Source organism: Trichomycterus rosablanca, chromosome 1 (genome assembly GCF_030014385.1).
Source record: "Trichomycterus rosablanca isolate fTriRos1 chromosome 1, fTriRos1.hap1, whole genome shotgun sequence".
NCBI classification, from domain to species: Eukaryota; Metazoa; Chordata; class Actinopteri; order Siluriformes; family Trichomycteridae; genus Trichomycterus; species Trichomycterus rosablanca.
Window position 1 is genome coordinate 26,729,920 of NC_085988.1, and position 17,234 is coordinate 26,747,153.

A 17,234-nucleotide genomic window follows, 5' to 3' on the forward strand; every position below is an offset into this window, starting at 1 on the left:
AAGATTCAGTTGTAGTTAAAGCCACCGAGACTGTAACTAACTCCTTATACAAATATCTAATAACACAAAGCCTACACTAAAATAATATTAAAGCTGCTAAAACAAGAAACGCACCCGGCGAAAATGGTTCAGTCCTAAAGTAAGACGTGCAAAAGCGAACGCACCGCACCCCAACTATAACTCAGACCGAATCAACCAAGCACGCAGGTGGTTCCAGTCCTGCCCCTTTGAGCAAATATACATGAGAATTCCGCTTAAAGGGCGGGCTTTGGACATACATTGTCATTTACTATTGGCTGTTTATTATAGCAACTAAAGACTGATTTGCATAAGCAGGTCAGGTTGCAGATGCAGAGGAGTGGGCTGGGTTGCTGGAGCTCCACTGAACTTAACTTCTTAAGCTCTTCTGTCAAAGCTTTCCAAAAATGTCAGCAGTTTAAAAAGCTTCATTCGCTACAAAGTGACAGCAAAAATGACATGTTTTATTGATCCAGATGACGTGTTGTTTGGATTCGTTATTCAGCCTTGATTCCATTTGAATAAAGCTTCAGTGGTGAGTAACTGATTTTTATAACCCTATATAATTAATTATGTTGTTTTTAAATAGCTATTTCATCTGTGTTTAGCCAATAAAAATAATCAGAACGTTTTGTTAGAAATTGATTCATTATTTATTCTTTTATACTTAAAATTAGTTTGATTGATGAGCACTAAATGATCTCTATACACCATACTATTTTTTACACTGGCTTTTTATAAAATGAAAAATACTACTTATCTAAAGTAAAGTTTTACTATATCATATTAGCATACAAATGATTTGTTACATTCTTGTACTTTATTAGTTATTATTATTATTAGTAGGAGTAGTATTATATAGGTGGTAATATAGTAAGAAAAAGAAACTGATCGGTAAATACGATCATATTAATATGAATATAGGTATATTTATTTTATTAAGATCTGCTATTTTTTCTCATTAGCTAAATATAGAAGTACATTAAATAGTTGACCCTGTGTAAGACATGCTGCTCTTTTACACAGTGGCCTAAACGCTGAAAGTAATAAACTACTTAAAACTTACGATAAAAAAAACATATTTTATAGTATTTTTAAAATATTTCTTATTTTCTTTATTATTACTATGATTATTATTACTTACAGTGTACAAGTAGTTCATTTTATGTCTATAATAAGTAAAGAAAAAACACTGGAGAAACTAAATATACTTATATACTGTGTTTGCACTTTTAAATTGATGAATAGATTAATAATATTTTTTTCTGGTCACCCAAATACAGAACTAAGTCAGTATTTAACATGTTGCTCTTTTGCTCATTGGCATTTATAAATAATAAAAAATATATAAAAATTTAAAGTAAAAAAACTTAAATGTGCATCCGTGTAATGCCAGTGCCTTTAGGCTTTGGTGCTGGATGAGACTTTTGAGAGTATCTTGGACAGCACAAAGGACAAACAAATGGATCCACAAACAAATCAAACCTAACCCCTTACTTCAAGTCCTGATAACCAAACTGAAGTTCTTTTACTATGGCCACATTATGAAAAGAACCTATTCATTGGAAAAGACAATTATTAATGGACCTTGGAGTTGAAGGCAAAAGAGGAAGAGGATGGCCAGCAACTGGTTGATTGGGTACATTCAGAACAATGAACAAGTGAGTCATTAAAAAGCCTGAAGAAAACGTAAGACAGGATGTTCTGGAGAAACACAATCCATATGGTCGCAAAGACATGGAATTGACTTGACAATACTCAATGATAATAATAATAATAATAACAACAACAATAAAAATAACAATTTTAATAATGTCAGTGATGTGTTTATGTGGATATTTTTTTACAGGGTTGGCACTCCATGATTGTGAGCTTTCTGAAGGCAGGTAAGCCACTGACTAACGCACACTGTCAGTTCTATGTTTCACTGTGCGTGTGACAGCGGCTAACCAGCTTTTGGGTGCCCATCTGAGCTCAGATTCAGTTCAGCGCAGGAGAACCCATTGGAGACAGACTCCTTCAATGCATGTCAGCAGTGCTTTATTATGGTACTTTCCATTCCATTACTCTTGTAGAGTGTGTACGTGCCGCATGTCACATTGAGGCACTACATCATCTCCAGTTCACATTACTCAAGTCCTGTGCAGTAGTATTCAAACTGATATATATTATGAACCAGTTACTAAAATTAAAACTTTAAAGGTGCTATAGACATGCAGATCATATTTATAAGCATAATAGTTCTAAAAAGAAATGAGTGCACACTCATTCACTTTGTTGGCTTGTTGAAAGTATTAGCCTTTGTCCAGTAAAAAAAGCATGAGAAGGCGTGAGCTCGCCTGTTGCTCTTCTGGGCCAGTGTGAGTGTAGTTTGTGTCGTGAATACAGTAGGATATTAAATATGTCTAAATTGGGGGAAATAGGCAGAAAAATGCAAATATAAAAGAGAAACAACAACAGAAACGACCTGTGGTTTGTATCACTAGCTTTCTGTTTGGAGGTTCAGAGGTTTTGTTTAATCGGTCATTGATTTTTTTGTGGTTTATTTGCCTATTTATTTGGTCAGCATGGTGACTAGATTGGTAGCACTGTCACCTAACAGCAAGAAGGTCCTGGGTTCGATTCCTAGGTGGTCCTTTTTGTGTGGAGTTTGCATGTTCTCCCCATGTCTGTGTGGGTTTCCTCTGGGAGCTCTGGTTTCCTCCCACAGTCCAAAGACATGCAAGTAAGGTGAATTGGAGATACTAAATTGCCCATGATGTCTGACATTAAACTTGAACTGAACCTGTAACCTGTAATCTGTCCTGTCATTAATGTAACCAAAGTGTAAAACATGATGTTAAAATCCTAATAAATAAATAAATATATGAATAATAATTAAATTTTTTTTTTTTTTTTTTTTTTTTTTTTTTTTTGTACCTTTAAAAAATTTAGAAAAAGGCCATTCAGGTGGCGCAGCGGTAAAAACACACGCTGGAACCAGAGCTGGGATCTCGAATACATCGTATCGAACCTCAGCTCTGCCTGCCGGCTAAGACTGAGCGGCCACAGGAACAACGTTTGGCCTGTTGTTCAGATATGCGAACCTTGTTTCTCCAAAGATGAGAAGCTGAATTATTGATGAGTTCTTTTCTTGTGTCATCTGACCATTGTTTTTTGGGACTCTGCCAATAAAGTTTGAATAGCAATGTAGTTTACAAGCTAAAGCAGGGGTCCCAGTACAGATTATTAGCCCCCTCCCCCCCAACAGATTTATGCACTGGGCCCCTGGTCTAAACATTTTTGTGACACATTAGACCGCTTATTTTCTCAGGTCTCTTGAAATATTCAACCCTTTCGGGTAGCCCTTACAGTGTACGTACACTTGTGATGAACATAAATTCTTGATATTTTATAAAAAATATTATAATAACTCTGCTGGTTCAGGAACACATAGAGCTGTAGATTAGGAGACCCTCTGAACCTCCAAACAGACAGCAAGTGATGCAAACCATAGGTCGTTTCTGTTGTTGGTTTTCTTTTATATTTGCATTTTCCTGCTATTTCTCCCAACCTGGACATATTTAATATCCTACTGTATTCACGACACAAACTACACTCACACTGGCCCAAAAGTGTCTCCAATTCAAATAACAGTACAGAAGTTTTTACATTACCAAATTAAAACATTATGGATATGTTTTTTGGATATGTCTGACCCATCAAATGTTTCAGAAAACTCACAATTAACGTATGAAAGTACATTTTAGTCAATAAGAAATGTCACCAGAAAAAAAAAAAAAACAGTTCTCCTGACTTCATTAAGACTATACACTTAGAACACTGTATTATGTTTGTTGAAACAGTTTTGGCTTTCTTAGTTAATCATGCATTATTAATAAAAGTTATTTTGGCTAATGTTAGATAATGCCTTTAATGATGCACTTAATGTAAATATGAGCTTATAATGAAAAGGAAGTCTGTAGTTTCACAATGTGCAATAAAACAATATGTTTTCCTAATTTGAATGACTTGAGTATTATTTCAGTTTTAAATAAAGAAATTATGGTTTATTTAAAACTCTTAAGCAGCTCTGACTTCTGAATCTTCTTCCTTACAACATGAAGTCTATATATGACAGTAGTGGGGCCACACTGTCGCATAGCAGGACGTGTGTGTCTGCTAAACCAGTGATCCCCAACCACCGGGCCATGGACAGAAAGAATAAATAATTAGAGATCGCTACATCAGCAATGAAACTACTTTTTTACGGGTGTTATTGTCTCCAGTCACCCCTAGGTGGGAGGAGCGTCTCATTGCAGCGAAAAAAGCTCATTTGTGAGTAGTACAGTTATTATATTTTAAATCCCCCAGCCCCTGCTGATCCGTGAAATGATATCTTATATGAAACCGGTCCGTGGTGCAAAAAAGGTTGGGGAACGCTGTGCTAAACAACACCAGGGTCCCGAGTGCCTGGCGCAGCAGTTAAAAAGATCTCTAGTTCAAATTTTAGCTCTTCTATCAGCCGTCCTGGTGCTTACACAGACACACGATCGACTCTGTGGCTATAAAGGGCAGGATAATTGCTGAACAGGGTTTCTAAATAACTGCTGCCATTGTGGCATCTGCTGGCTGATTGATGGCGCCTGCACAATGAGACAGGGATGATGGAGACCGATGCTTGATGAGGGCACACATCACACACCTAGAGTCTTATTTTTGTATGTTTTTGAGAGTATAAAGAACACCGGTGTACTTAGAAACTGAGAACATGCCAAACACCTTACAGACATTAACTGGAAGCGAGTTTTGAAGCCAGACATCCAGGACCCTGATATTGTGTGGCAATTACACTACCTGCTGCGCCACCGAACCACCCTATTGTTACATTAATCATTTTAAAATGTATTATTTTTACCAGCACCTTGTGGTGGGTTTGAAGCTGGTGTGTGTTTAAAGCTGTACAGTTGGCACCCTGCATTTTACTGACAACTCCAGATCCATGCATGTGACTGTCAGATAATAAAGTATGATTTATTTCTCCAGGAAACATGTTGCCAGTGCTCCACAGTGTGTTCCGGCAGATGCTAGGCATTGCACATGATTTTAGGCTTGTGTACAGCTCAAATTAAATTAATAATTTATTTAAAATTATCTGATTATTAGCTTGTTGAACATCTCCTTCCAAAACCATGGACATTGATGTAGAGTTTCGTTTCTAGGACTCTAAATATTTATATTAAAATAATTGATTTTATACACCTGTTTGAAATGGGTGTGGAAAAAACACCAGAACTCAATAATTAGGTCTTGAATTTGAGTCTCATCAAAGCTGGCTGAGGAATAACTTTTTTGCCATTGCAGCAGTGTCTGCTCCAGTTTTGTTGAGGTGCAAGCACTGGCATAAAAAAAAAGACGAGTATGGTCATCCATACTGGCATACTGGTGTAATGATGCAACTGGCGGCCTCATAACAGTTAAAGCAAATGTGCTTACATTTACATTTGTGGCATTTAGTAGACACTTATATCCAAAGCAACTTACAATTCAAGCAATTAAGGGTTAAGGGTCTTGCTCTGGTGCCCAACAGTGGCAACTTGGAAGTAGAGGGGCTTGAACCTGCAAGCTTTTGCTTTCTAGTCCAGTACTTTAACTGCTGAGCTACCACTGCTAACGTTCAGCCCTCATCAGCCAGCATGGGTATTGTGCTCCTGCTAGAGTATATCCAAAATTCAACAAGTTAAAAAAAGAAAAGAAAATGAGGAGGGGTGTCCACATACTTTTGGTCATGTAGTTTATCTGCTTAAAACAGCGTTTCATCAAAGTCATGGAGGAAATGGAATACAATTAGCTTGCTTGTCATTCCATTCTTGGCAGAGAGCATCAGGCAAAGTGCACTTTAATGCAGCGCATATTAAATTTCATTATTATTATATTACACTTTCATCATTGCAGTATTTTATGGTTAACAAGAGACTAATATGGCATTATAGAGAAGCAAACCTCTAACTGCTTCCTCCTGTACAGAGTTGCTATAGGTCAGGTGCCTTTTGGTGCCTGTATGTGTATTTGTGTACACTTTGTCACCCCTTTAAAAAATTTTTTTAGAAAAACTGTCCAATGCACGTTTCCTTTTCCATTGCCTTTCGGCCGGCCGACTGCACCCCTAAGGATTCAAACTCATGGATCCCAGTGGTAGTGGGCTAGCATAATTTACCACTGTGCCACCTGAGCACCCATGTTCTACAAATCTTAAATTGTAAATTACAAAAGTTTTACAGTAACTAAGGGACATGTGTAAAAGAAGCAATAACACAGACGCTGAAGTTATGAGAAATACAATACACTGTCTTTATTAGATTTAAATACATAAACAAAGTAATCGTTTTCTAGATAAATCTTTAATAATATCTTACAGTAAATACATGTTCTGGAATGTAAGAAAATGTAAACATTTGTATATACAATACAGTATATATAGTTACACAAATAGGGTTGTTAGAACAGTAGGTGGTTTTTAGTATATAGATATATTAAGATCCTTGGCCCTTCAGGTCTTAGCTCCAAGACTCCCTGGATGTCAGGACTGCAACACACACAAAATATGATATGGAGTGATGTGCTCTGTAGTTAATTTTTTTTAAGGATGATGCTTCCAAACAACTGTCATGAAAATACAACCATGCACTACAATTTCCTGGTTTCACCCATGCCAGAAAAACTCTAAAATCACAAAGCAAGCAGAAAAAAAAGAGCCCACAAACCCAAATAACAAAAGCAGCAGTATTATGACCTGTGTGCCAACACCTTGAAGTCAAAGTTAAAAGCACATTCTAAGCTGCACAAGCGGGATGAAAACTTTACAGAAACACATTTGTACTTAGATTTTGTTGACGAGATGAGCAAGAACCAAGGTTAAACTGAGATCTCAGGACTCCAAAATCAGAAGGCTTTCTACAGTGCTTCCCACAGGCAGTGGTTAAGAATTGAGTAATCATAAGTATGCTGAAGGAGTTCAAAAGTTCACTCCATCGTTTTTCACTAATTTGTGCTTCTCTCAAGGAAATGGAATGAGGAATACGATGTACAGTACTGTGAAAAGGTCATTTTTCTAATTTGTCACATTCACATGTTTCAGATCTTCCAACTAATTTTAATATAGAGACAATAAAGATATATATATATATATATATATATATATATATATATATATATATATATATATATATATATATATATATATATATATATATATATATACAGTGTATCACAAAAGTGAGTACACCCCTCACATTTCTGCAGATATTTAAGTATATCTTTTCATGGGACAACACTGACAAAATGACACTTTCACACAATGAAAAGTAGTCTGTGTGCAGCTTATATAACAGTGTAAATTTATTCTTCCCTCAAAATAACTCAATATACAGCCATTAATGTCTAAACCACCGGCAACAAAAGTGAGTACACCCCTAAGAGACTACACAGTACATTACAGACTGTAATTTTCCCTCCAAAATGTCATGTGACTCGTTAGTGTTACTAGGTCTCAGGTGTGCATAGGGAGCAGGTGTGTTCAATTTAGTAGTACAGCTCTCACACTCTCTCATACTGGTCACTGAAAGTTCCAACATGGCACCTCATGGCAAAGAACTCTCTGAGGATCTTAAAAGACGAATTGTTGCGCTACATGAAGATGGCCAAGGCTACAAGAAGATTGCCAACACCCTGAAACTGAGCTGCAGCACAGTGGCCAAGATCATCCAGCGTTTTAAAAGAGCAGGGTCCACTCAGAACAGACCTCGCGTTGGTCGTCCAAAGAAGCTGAGTGCACGTGCTCAGCGTCACATCCAACTGCTGTCTTTGAAAGATAGGCGCAGGAGTGCTGTCAGCATTGCTGCAGAGATTGAAAAGGTGGGGGGTCAGCCTGTCAGTGCTCAGACCATACGCCGCACACTACATCAAATTGGTCTGCATGGCTGTCACCCCAGAAGGAAGCCTCTTCTGAAGTCTCTACACAAGAAAGCCCGCAAACAGTTTGCTGAAGACATGTCAACAAAGGACATGGATTACTGGAACCATGTCCTATGGTCTGATGAGACCAAGATTAATTTGTTTGGTTCAGATGGTCTCAAGCATGTGTGGCGGCAATCAGGTGAGGAGTACAAAGATAAGTGTGTCATGCCTACAGTCAAGCATGGTGGTGGGAATGCCATGGTCTGGGGCTGCATGAGTGCAGCAGGTGTTGGGGAGTTACATTTCATTGAGGGACACATGAACTCCAATATGTACTGTGAAATACTGAAGCAGAGCATGATCCCCTCCCTCCGGAAACTGGGTCGCAGGGCAGTGTTCCAGCATGATAATGACCCCAAACACACCTCTAAGACGACCACTGCTTAATTGAAGAGGCTGAGGGTAAAGGTGATGGACTGGCCAAGCATGTCTCCAGACCTAAACCCAATAGAACATCTTTGGGGCATCCTCAAGCGGAAGGTGGAGGAGCGCAAAGTCTCGAATATCCGCCAGCTCCGTGATGTCGTCATGGAGGAGTGGAAAAGCATTCCAGTGGCAACCTGTGAAGCTCTGGTAAACTCCATGCCCAGGAGAGTTAAGGCAGTTCTGGGAAATAATGGTGGCCACACAAAATATTGACACTTCAGGAACTTTCACTAAGGGGTGTACTCACTTTTGTTGCCGGTGGTTTAGACATTAATGGCTGTATATTGAGTTATTTTGAGGGAAGAATAAATTTACACTGTTATATAAGCTGCACACAGACTACTTTTCATTGTGTGAAAGTGTCATTTTGTCAGTGTTGTCCCATGAAAAGATATACTCAAATATCTGCAGAAATGTGAGGGGTGTACTCACTTTTGTGATACACTGTGTATTAGGGCTGTCAAACGATTAAAATTTTTAATCGCGATTAATCTCAGAATTTCATATAGTTAATCGCGATTAATCGCATTAAAAAAAATCTGTGTAAATGTTATAGAAAACAAGGATTTTTTAAGTGAAATGTTACAATTAAAATGGTGAACACATTTTATGCTAAATGTACTGATGTTAAAAACTGCTGGGACAAGAGAAAACTGTAAGGGAGTTTTATTCACTCACATACTAGGCAGTAAATGTCAGATTGTAGGTTAGAATTTCTCCATCAGCAAACACTGTAGATCAGCGGTGCTTTAGATGGGATAAGGCGTAGTTATTGTATCAGACTTGTCTGTGGTTGTATCGTGACGATGGTTTGATGGCCGTTTCTACACGAAGTGAGTGTGTTTTGACCCTTTGGGGCTTCCATAGTTCATGAACTAACGTGCTCGACTCAGCTTTCCGGTATTCGGTACAGAAGAAGAAGTTAATTAAGTGTAATAAAGTGTTCTGCTCCCGACAACTTGTGAATATAGCGTGTATTTATTTCTTTATTATGCAAGTGCATCACTACCACGATCGGTTACATTATGTTAACAAACCGCAAATGAAAAACGGTGGCAAGTCCGACATTAAAACGTTTGTTCTACCAGTCAAGTGTCAACATGAACTAGAATTTGCGTTAATGGCACTAATTTTTTTAATCGCGTTAAATTGAGAATGCGTTAATGCGTTATTATCGCGTTAACTTCGACAGCCCTAATATATATATATAGCAGTTGTAGCCTAGAGGTTAAGGTCAGTGGGCCAGTAATCAGAAGGTTGCCGGTTCAAACCCCACCACTACCAGGTTGCCACGGTTGGGTCCTTGAGCAAGACCCTTAACCCTCAATTGCTTAGATTGTATACTGTCACAACTGTAAGTCGCTCTGGGTAAAAGAATCTGCTAAATGCCAAAAATGTAAATGTAATATAAAGACACAAAAGCCAGTTTTGCTCACTGTCTTTAATATTGTGGAATCGTGTACATTGACCTTAACTGAGGCAAGTAAATCATGCAGTTCTTTGGATGTTCATCTGGGTTCTTTTGTTACCAACTGGATGAGTCACTGGTGCATTCTTGGTGAAATGCTGGTAGGCTGGCCACTCCAAACAAAGTTCACCACAGTTCCAAAGTTTGGATTTGTGGATAATGGCTCTCATGGATTCACTGGAGTCTCAGAGCTTTAACAATGGCTTTGTAACCCTTTACAGACAGATTTTAATGACTGTTTTGCATCTGCCTTTTAAATCTCTTTAAATTGTGACATCATGGGCTGCTTTTTGAGACCTTCTACCCTGCTTCACATTGCCAGAGAGGTTCATGCCTGGGGTTGGCTAATGAAATGGAGCCCAAATGAATCTGGCTAACTTGGTAGCTAAGGGGGAAATTGCATTTTCCACATAGGACAAGGTAGGGCTGAATAGCATTTTTACTTCAAAAATTAATGCACTTTGCACCCAGCTGATGCAGCAGGATATTCCACTTGCACACCAGCACCTAGTTTCTGAACTCCCCGGTTCGAAACTCCGTGTTGCCACCGGTCAGCTGGGCGCCATCTGGTGGGCATAATTGGCAGTGCCTGCAGCAGAAACTAATTGGCCACCGTATCTGCAGGGTGGGGGCCGGACTATGGGTGGGTGGGTGGGTGAGTCTTCATACGCTGTGTAAGGACCCTGATTGGCGGAAGAAACGCCTGTGCAGAAAGCAGGGGCGAGAAGAGACGGGCTGTACACTAGTCAGAAGAGGCGTGTACAGCGATGTGCTCTCCTCGGATGCAATCTGGTATCTCTCAGCAGCGGAAGACAAAAATTGAGTGCGCTAAATCAGGAGGAAAATGGGGAGAAAATGCTTCAAAAAAATAAATGCATTTTGTGTTTTTTTTTTATTTGTCTACTATTAAAAATAGAAATTAGGTAACTGTGTACTTTTTCACAGCACTGTACTACTGATTCACAATCGGTTGTAGCATGTTAGGCTATTCAGTTTAAACATAAGCAGAAGGCTGAAGTATGTCAATTGAAAATACTCTATTAGCCATGTTACTGCTAACTACCCACACAAAAATGTAACATGTTTCCACAGAGATTAAAGCTCATGTTAAATTAGTCTTGTGAGTTTGAAACATTATTGGTAATTGAATTCAACATTTTCTAACCTTTTTCAGTCATGGCACCCTTTAAAAGTAAGCAAACTCTCAAGTCACCCCAGTCTAAAACATATTAAAAAACATACATACTACTCCATATCTCAATCAATAGCTTAAGCTTTCCAAGGCAACATACAACAGCCTTTAATTTTCTTTTTCTTTCAAATAAATGTCAACTTCCGACTATGCAGAACATTTACAACAAGCTGTTGCAGCCTCCATGAGGTGATACCGCATACAGCCGTTCCTCAATCGGGCATGGCCAACTGGTCTGTAATACGCTCAACCAGGCCAGTGGCAAGGTAATAAGACTGCTGCACAACCCCAAATCTAAAGATTCTTAGATCATGGCTTCCCATACATTGTCCACTCTTCAGAATAAAAAAATCTGAAATAATGAATGACTAGTTCAATTTCTTACTTCAATCAGTTAAGCACACCGACTAATGTAATCTCCTGTATGTCTGTACAGATAATGTACTAACTACAAACCATGATGTGCAATGACGGTTTATCATTCTACACTGTATTAAACAGTTGATTAGCAGCTTATACAGACATGAGCTTACAGTGGCATTGTACTCAGCATCTCAGCCACACACATACAAATACACATACACACCCAGTGATGCATTACCAAAACCCAGACTGCTCGTTTGTGAGAGAGTAGACTTTTGTTAAATTTCCACTTTTTACCCCAACTAACAAATACATAGTTAACAGATCACACTGCAAAAAAACAGAGCACACACCACACCACCAGCAAAAGTTTGAACAAAATGCAGAACAAAACTTTAACAAGAAAGTCAATATAGAACCAAAGACTCAAAAAGAATGTCAGTAATGTATAGCAAGAACATGTGAAAATATACATTTAGGAAAACCTGGGTTTCTGTGGCTGAATCACAACACAGTGGTGGCACGCAATATTCAACCGATCTGCACTCCCAGCCGTGTCTAAGGTTGGACTTTGGATTGAAGAAGCAGAGAGCTTCAGCTAAAAACACTCCATTTCTTCAGATACTACTGACATTCTCTTTAAGCAAAAGAAGAGGAAATACATTAGTTTGGCATTAAATCCAAGCCAGGAAAGCCCCTTCACATGCACCACGTAACCATCTGACTGCTGTTCAACTTCTTTCTGTCTGTGTTTTACAAGTGCAAGCACAATAATGTCACGACACATCAGGCTGACACACATTTTGTCTTTGATTTTTTATGCAACCCAGGCAACACAAGCAATGCATCTTACACTCTCTGTACAATCTGATCCCACTGTGATTTACAAGGGGGCGTTCGCATACAAGTCATTTTTCTCTACGACCCATTTTTCCAGCTCATGACCCACCTAAAGGTCATGACCCAGGGTTTGAAAAGCCCTGATGTAGAATTCAGGCTCTCAGTACCTTAAACTACAGTGTTTAGACAATGATAACACTTTATTTGAAAGGCACCAGACAGGGACTCTGGTAATATTAATATTGTGGTCTTAATTACAACGTTCTTTTGACTACAGCCAAAGATATTTTTGCAACTATAGGTAGGTAGTGGCAACAAATCAGGTTAGCCATATACCTGTTTTAAATTCCATTGTAAAACTACTTAAGGCTTTCATTTTATTTTCATCAACCACAGTTGGTCCGGTCCCAGTGAGAAACACTGGGCACAAGACAGAAATACCCTGGACATGGTAGGGCTTCAGCTATCCATCCCAATAATGTCTGTGTATCACTACTGAGATTTGAACTTGAATCTGAGCAGTGGTGGGCTAGCATAATAGACCCACCACTATAGTTTTTCCCGTAGAAGAAATTTATAATCTGTAAGTCCGCTTATATACTTTTTTTCTTATAAAGACTATGTTAGTGCAGACAACACACATCATATGCTGTACAATAACTGTGTGTGAATATTTAATTGTTCTTCCTAACTGCTAAAAATGCCTGTCTTCTCAATTTATTTTCTCAAAGCCTTGTGTGATGCCACTCAGATAAGATGTCGGTGCAGACACACAGTTAGCTTTTTAAAGGAAGATGGGTAACAAAGAGCACCATGCAGAAACCTCCACCCAGACAGTGCTGCTGCCATCGGACATGGCCGAGAGGGGTTGCCAGGGCAGGCAGGGTGTACGAGCAGGCACGGCTGTAGCGGGACACTCTCACACATACACACCCTCAGGGTTGAGGCTGGACACCAGGGGGTGCTGCAGGTTGCGTGGATGCCCCAGAAACTGCTTGGCCGTGGGTCTTGACAGAATGTCTGTACACAGAGTGAAAGAGTGGTTCATTAGTCAGACTTCATGATCCTGTTAGTGCCTACAGGCTGCAGTTATTTAAATGCAGAGCATCAGATACAAAGTAATCTCATTTTGGAAATAATTCAATCAATGAGGGGCAAGGTCAGTAATCATTTTGTTTATAATTGGTCGTTGTAGTTAATTAGTGCTGATAAATGCTACTTCTCAGAGATCAAGATGGTTTGGGCATGTGCAGGGGAAGAATGTATCGGGAAAAAGGTGCTGAGGATGGAGCCGCCAGGCAGGAGAAGGAGGGGAAGGATGAAGAGAAGGTTTATGAATGTGGTGAGGAAGGACATGCGGTTGGTTAGTGTGACAGAGAAGGATGCGCAAGATGGACTGCAAGAATTCTCTGATTTTGATTAAATGACGAGGCTCTGTTCCAAACCCCATACTATTGCAATAAACAGTATGCCAGTGTAGTACAGCACCAGTGGCATAATGTGCTTTAAAATGCAGCTGAGCTCATTTGGCACAACTAGCTCCGGCTAGAAATCCTTTAATGACCATAACATGCACTGGATAAACTCCACAGAGGGTTATCAGATTGCTTAAAATTCAATAACAGTCTAAACTATGTTCAAATGAGCACTTAATCAGATTACGTCAAAGCTTGTTATTCACAGTAAATATTTCATTGCTGCGCTGTTGTTTATTGCTCTTTTCCATCTTTAAATAAAACCCTATGTCCACCAAAAAGATTTCACCTTATATCTGCTAGATATCAGTGTAGCCTGGCCAGCCCACCTGCTGCATGCATGTTAATTATGGATGTATTATGTATCTGTCTTGTCACAATCTCTGATTTCACACTCGTAAGCTATATGTGTAAAATGTTTGTGCTTGCATTACCAGCGTCGATCGATACATCCAGCAGTAGCTGAGCAAGCTCTTGTTGATCCAGCTGTTGGTGGAGGTCTGTACGAGAAGAGCTGTGGACTGGGAGTGCTCCAGTCTGCTGGATGAACTGCTGAAGGTTACACTGCCTTAGCTCCTTGTTCAGTTCATCCAACTGCTCCTGCTTAGCCTGGGCAACACACACACACACAAGAAACAAAGTTGTAAAAAATGATGTACTTTAGAGCATAACCAGTGTGTTCAGGAACCTCACCAGTATAAGGTTACAAATCTAGCTGCAATGATTTTTTTTTTTCAGAACAAACAACCTATAAGTAGACTCTGACTCCTGCAAATCAAATGTAAATATTTTCTTGTTTCGGCCGCTCAGGTGGCGCAGCGGTAAAGTAGCTCACCAGGGTTGGGGTTTCGAATACATTGTATCGAATCTCAGCTCTGCCTTTCTGACTGGGCTGGGCGGCTGTATGAACAACGATTGGCTGCTGTTCAGGGTTGGAGGGTAAGAAAGTCGGATCATAGGTCCTCATAACTGGTGCGACTGCGGCCCCTGCTGGCTGACTTATGGCGCCTGCACAGGGCTGAGGAGTGGTGCTAATGGGGGTGTGGCCCTCCGTACACAGTGTCCGTTAAGTGTATGAACTCGACGCGTGCAGGTGAAAAATGCAGTCTGTACTGACTGTGCGTACCGGAGTAAGTACGCACAGTACCGGAGCAAGTCAGTTGAGAGGCATCCTCAGTCAGCGGTGAAGGGTCGAATCAGTATAGAGGACGCATTCAGGGTAACGGGGTAATTGGACACGACTAGACGTATTTTTTTTTTTTTCTTGTTGCATTTCCTTTACTAAGTAATCACTGTGTATTATAATTCCCAGGCAATGCAGCCCAGGTGCTTTCTGTGTGGACTCTGCATGTTCTCCCTGTGTCTGTGTGGGTTTCCTATGGTTGCCCTGGTTTCATCCCACAAGTCCACAGACATGCAGTCAGGTTAACTGGAGCTACTAAAATTGCCCTTAATGTGTGTGTGTGTGTGTGTGTGTGTGTGTGTGTGTGTGTGTGTGTGTTTGCCCTATGATTGACTGGCAACATGTCTGGGGTGTTTTCTACATTTTGTTTATTAAATCTGATTCACAGTGACCCTGAATAGGATAACGTGGTAGTAAAATAGACAATGAATGAATTAATATCTATTTAAAAAACAAAACAAAAAAAACTGTAATGCTAAAGTACGATTATTTTTTTATTTAAGACAGTAACGCTATTAATAAGCAATTGTTTTCAAAACTTTGTAATACAGGATGAAGCTCACTGAACCAATTTTATCAATCACACACAAAAAAATTATATTATTAGATCTAGTGTTAAAATCCTGCACTGTAAAACGACTTTTATTTTTCATTTCAAAGAAATAGCAGTCGTGTAGCTAACTAAAGTACTATTTGTCACATCAAATACAGTGTAAATAATTGCATACAAGTAATCTTGCCTTGAACTTCAAACCTCAATAAACAAACCTGGTCACAACAGCTTAGTTCGAACAATAGACACCACTAGGGGGCGACATGCCTCAAGCGTTCCTCTGCATCACACAAGTTCACGCCTAGTGGCTCCATGAACGGTTCTCAAGGGATTGGTTTTTCCATGTGTGAGGTTTCTCCTCTAACAACAGTTTGTGCTCTGTTAATAAAGTGAAACAGGCCAACGAGCACAAAGCCAGACAAGTCAAGACCAACAGATAAAGTCTATGTGCCAGACCGGCAGACATGACACCTGCTGCTCTTTAAAGAACATGATAATTAACATTCTGCTAGAGGAAACACCCGTCAGGTTTGCTGTACTTCAGGGATCTGTGACTTCTTAATTAAAAGATGAGAACAGGGGCGAAGCTCTAAACCCTCTACTAGTAAGACATCATCAGGACTTTGCCTGCAACATTTATACACTATATGGCCAAAAGTATCCAGTCACCCCACAAAGAGCTTGTTGGACACCCCATTCCTGAACTATGGGCATTAATATGGTGGCACCACCAACTTCTTTTTTTTAAGGCAGCTATGGCCTTTAATTTTTTTTTATTTTTTTTTACGCGTCCAATTTCACCCCATCAATCAACCTCTCACTAATGCCGGTCCCTGCTCCTGATCGGGGCTGACGAGGCCGTTCCACGCCTCCTCAGACACGTGCACAGCCAATCGACCGTCTTATCACCCACACTTGACGAGTGCAGGGTAGCAGAGCACCGTGCACGGAGGATCACACACTCCGCCGCACCCCCTCCCGTCTCCATGCAGGCGCCACCGACCAGCCAGCAGAGGCGCAACCGCAGAGGCGCAACCGCCCCAGTCCTGAGAGAGTATCCCCTCCGGTCTCAAATCCCGCCCCCCCACCTGAACAACATGCCAATCGTTGTTCATACAGCCGCCCAGCCTCGACCGGTGAAGGCAGAGCTGGACTTGAAACGACGCACCTTCGAGATCCAGCTCTGGTTGTAGCGCGTGTCTTTTACCGCTGCGCCACCTGAGCGGCCGGCCTTTACTTTTTTAGAATGATTTTTCAACATAACTTTGGAGTGTGCCTATGGGAATTTATGCCTATTCAGTGAAAAGAACACTTATGAGGTCCCCATGTTGAACAAGAAAACCTTGCTAGCAATCAACATTCCAAGTCATCCCAACGGTTTTCAACGAGGTTAAGATCAGGGTTTGACGTTGCTTTGTAAACTGGAGAAAACAGAAATGGTCTTTATCAAATTGGTGGCACATATTTTACATAAATTATATTTTATACAAGCGGGTAGCACTGTCGAATCCCAGGTGGAGTGTTCAGAGTCCTTTCTGTGTGGAGTTTGCATGTTCTCCCCATGTCTTTTGTGTGTTTCCTCCGGGTGCTCTGGTTTCCTCCCACAAGTCTAAAGACATGCCGCTAGAATAATTGAAGATACCAAAGTACCCCTAGAAATGACTGTGTGTGTTTGCCCCTGTGATGGACCGGTGACCTGTCCTGCCTTTCACCCAGTGAAT

At 40.1% G+C, this 17,234-nt stretch overlaps 1 protein-coding gene across 2 annotated transcripts in view; it reads right to left on the reverse strand.

Moving 5' to 3' along the window:
- Window positions 1-6,324: 6,324 nt before the first annotated feature.
- rassf7a (Ras association domain family member 7a) overlaps window positions 6,325-17,234 on the reverse strand; it is a 57,641-nt gene continuing 46,731 nt past the window's right edge. Inside the window, exons 4-6 of one of the 2 annotated variants that reach the window (XM_062990969.1) lie at window positions 14,212-14,386; window positions 13,236-13,322; window positions 6,325-6,583 (exon numbers count right to left, since the gene is read on the reverse strand). In XM_062990969.1, the coding sequence (XP_062847039.1) occupies window positions 6,555-6,583; window positions 13,236-13,322; window positions 14,212-14,386 (291 nt within the window). In that variant the 3' untranslated portion in view covers window positions 6,325-6,554. The remainder of the gene's footprint in view (window positions 6,584-13,235; window positions 13,323-14,211; window positions 14,387-17,234) is intronic. The other variant, XM_062990970.1, reaches the window with a different exon arrangement.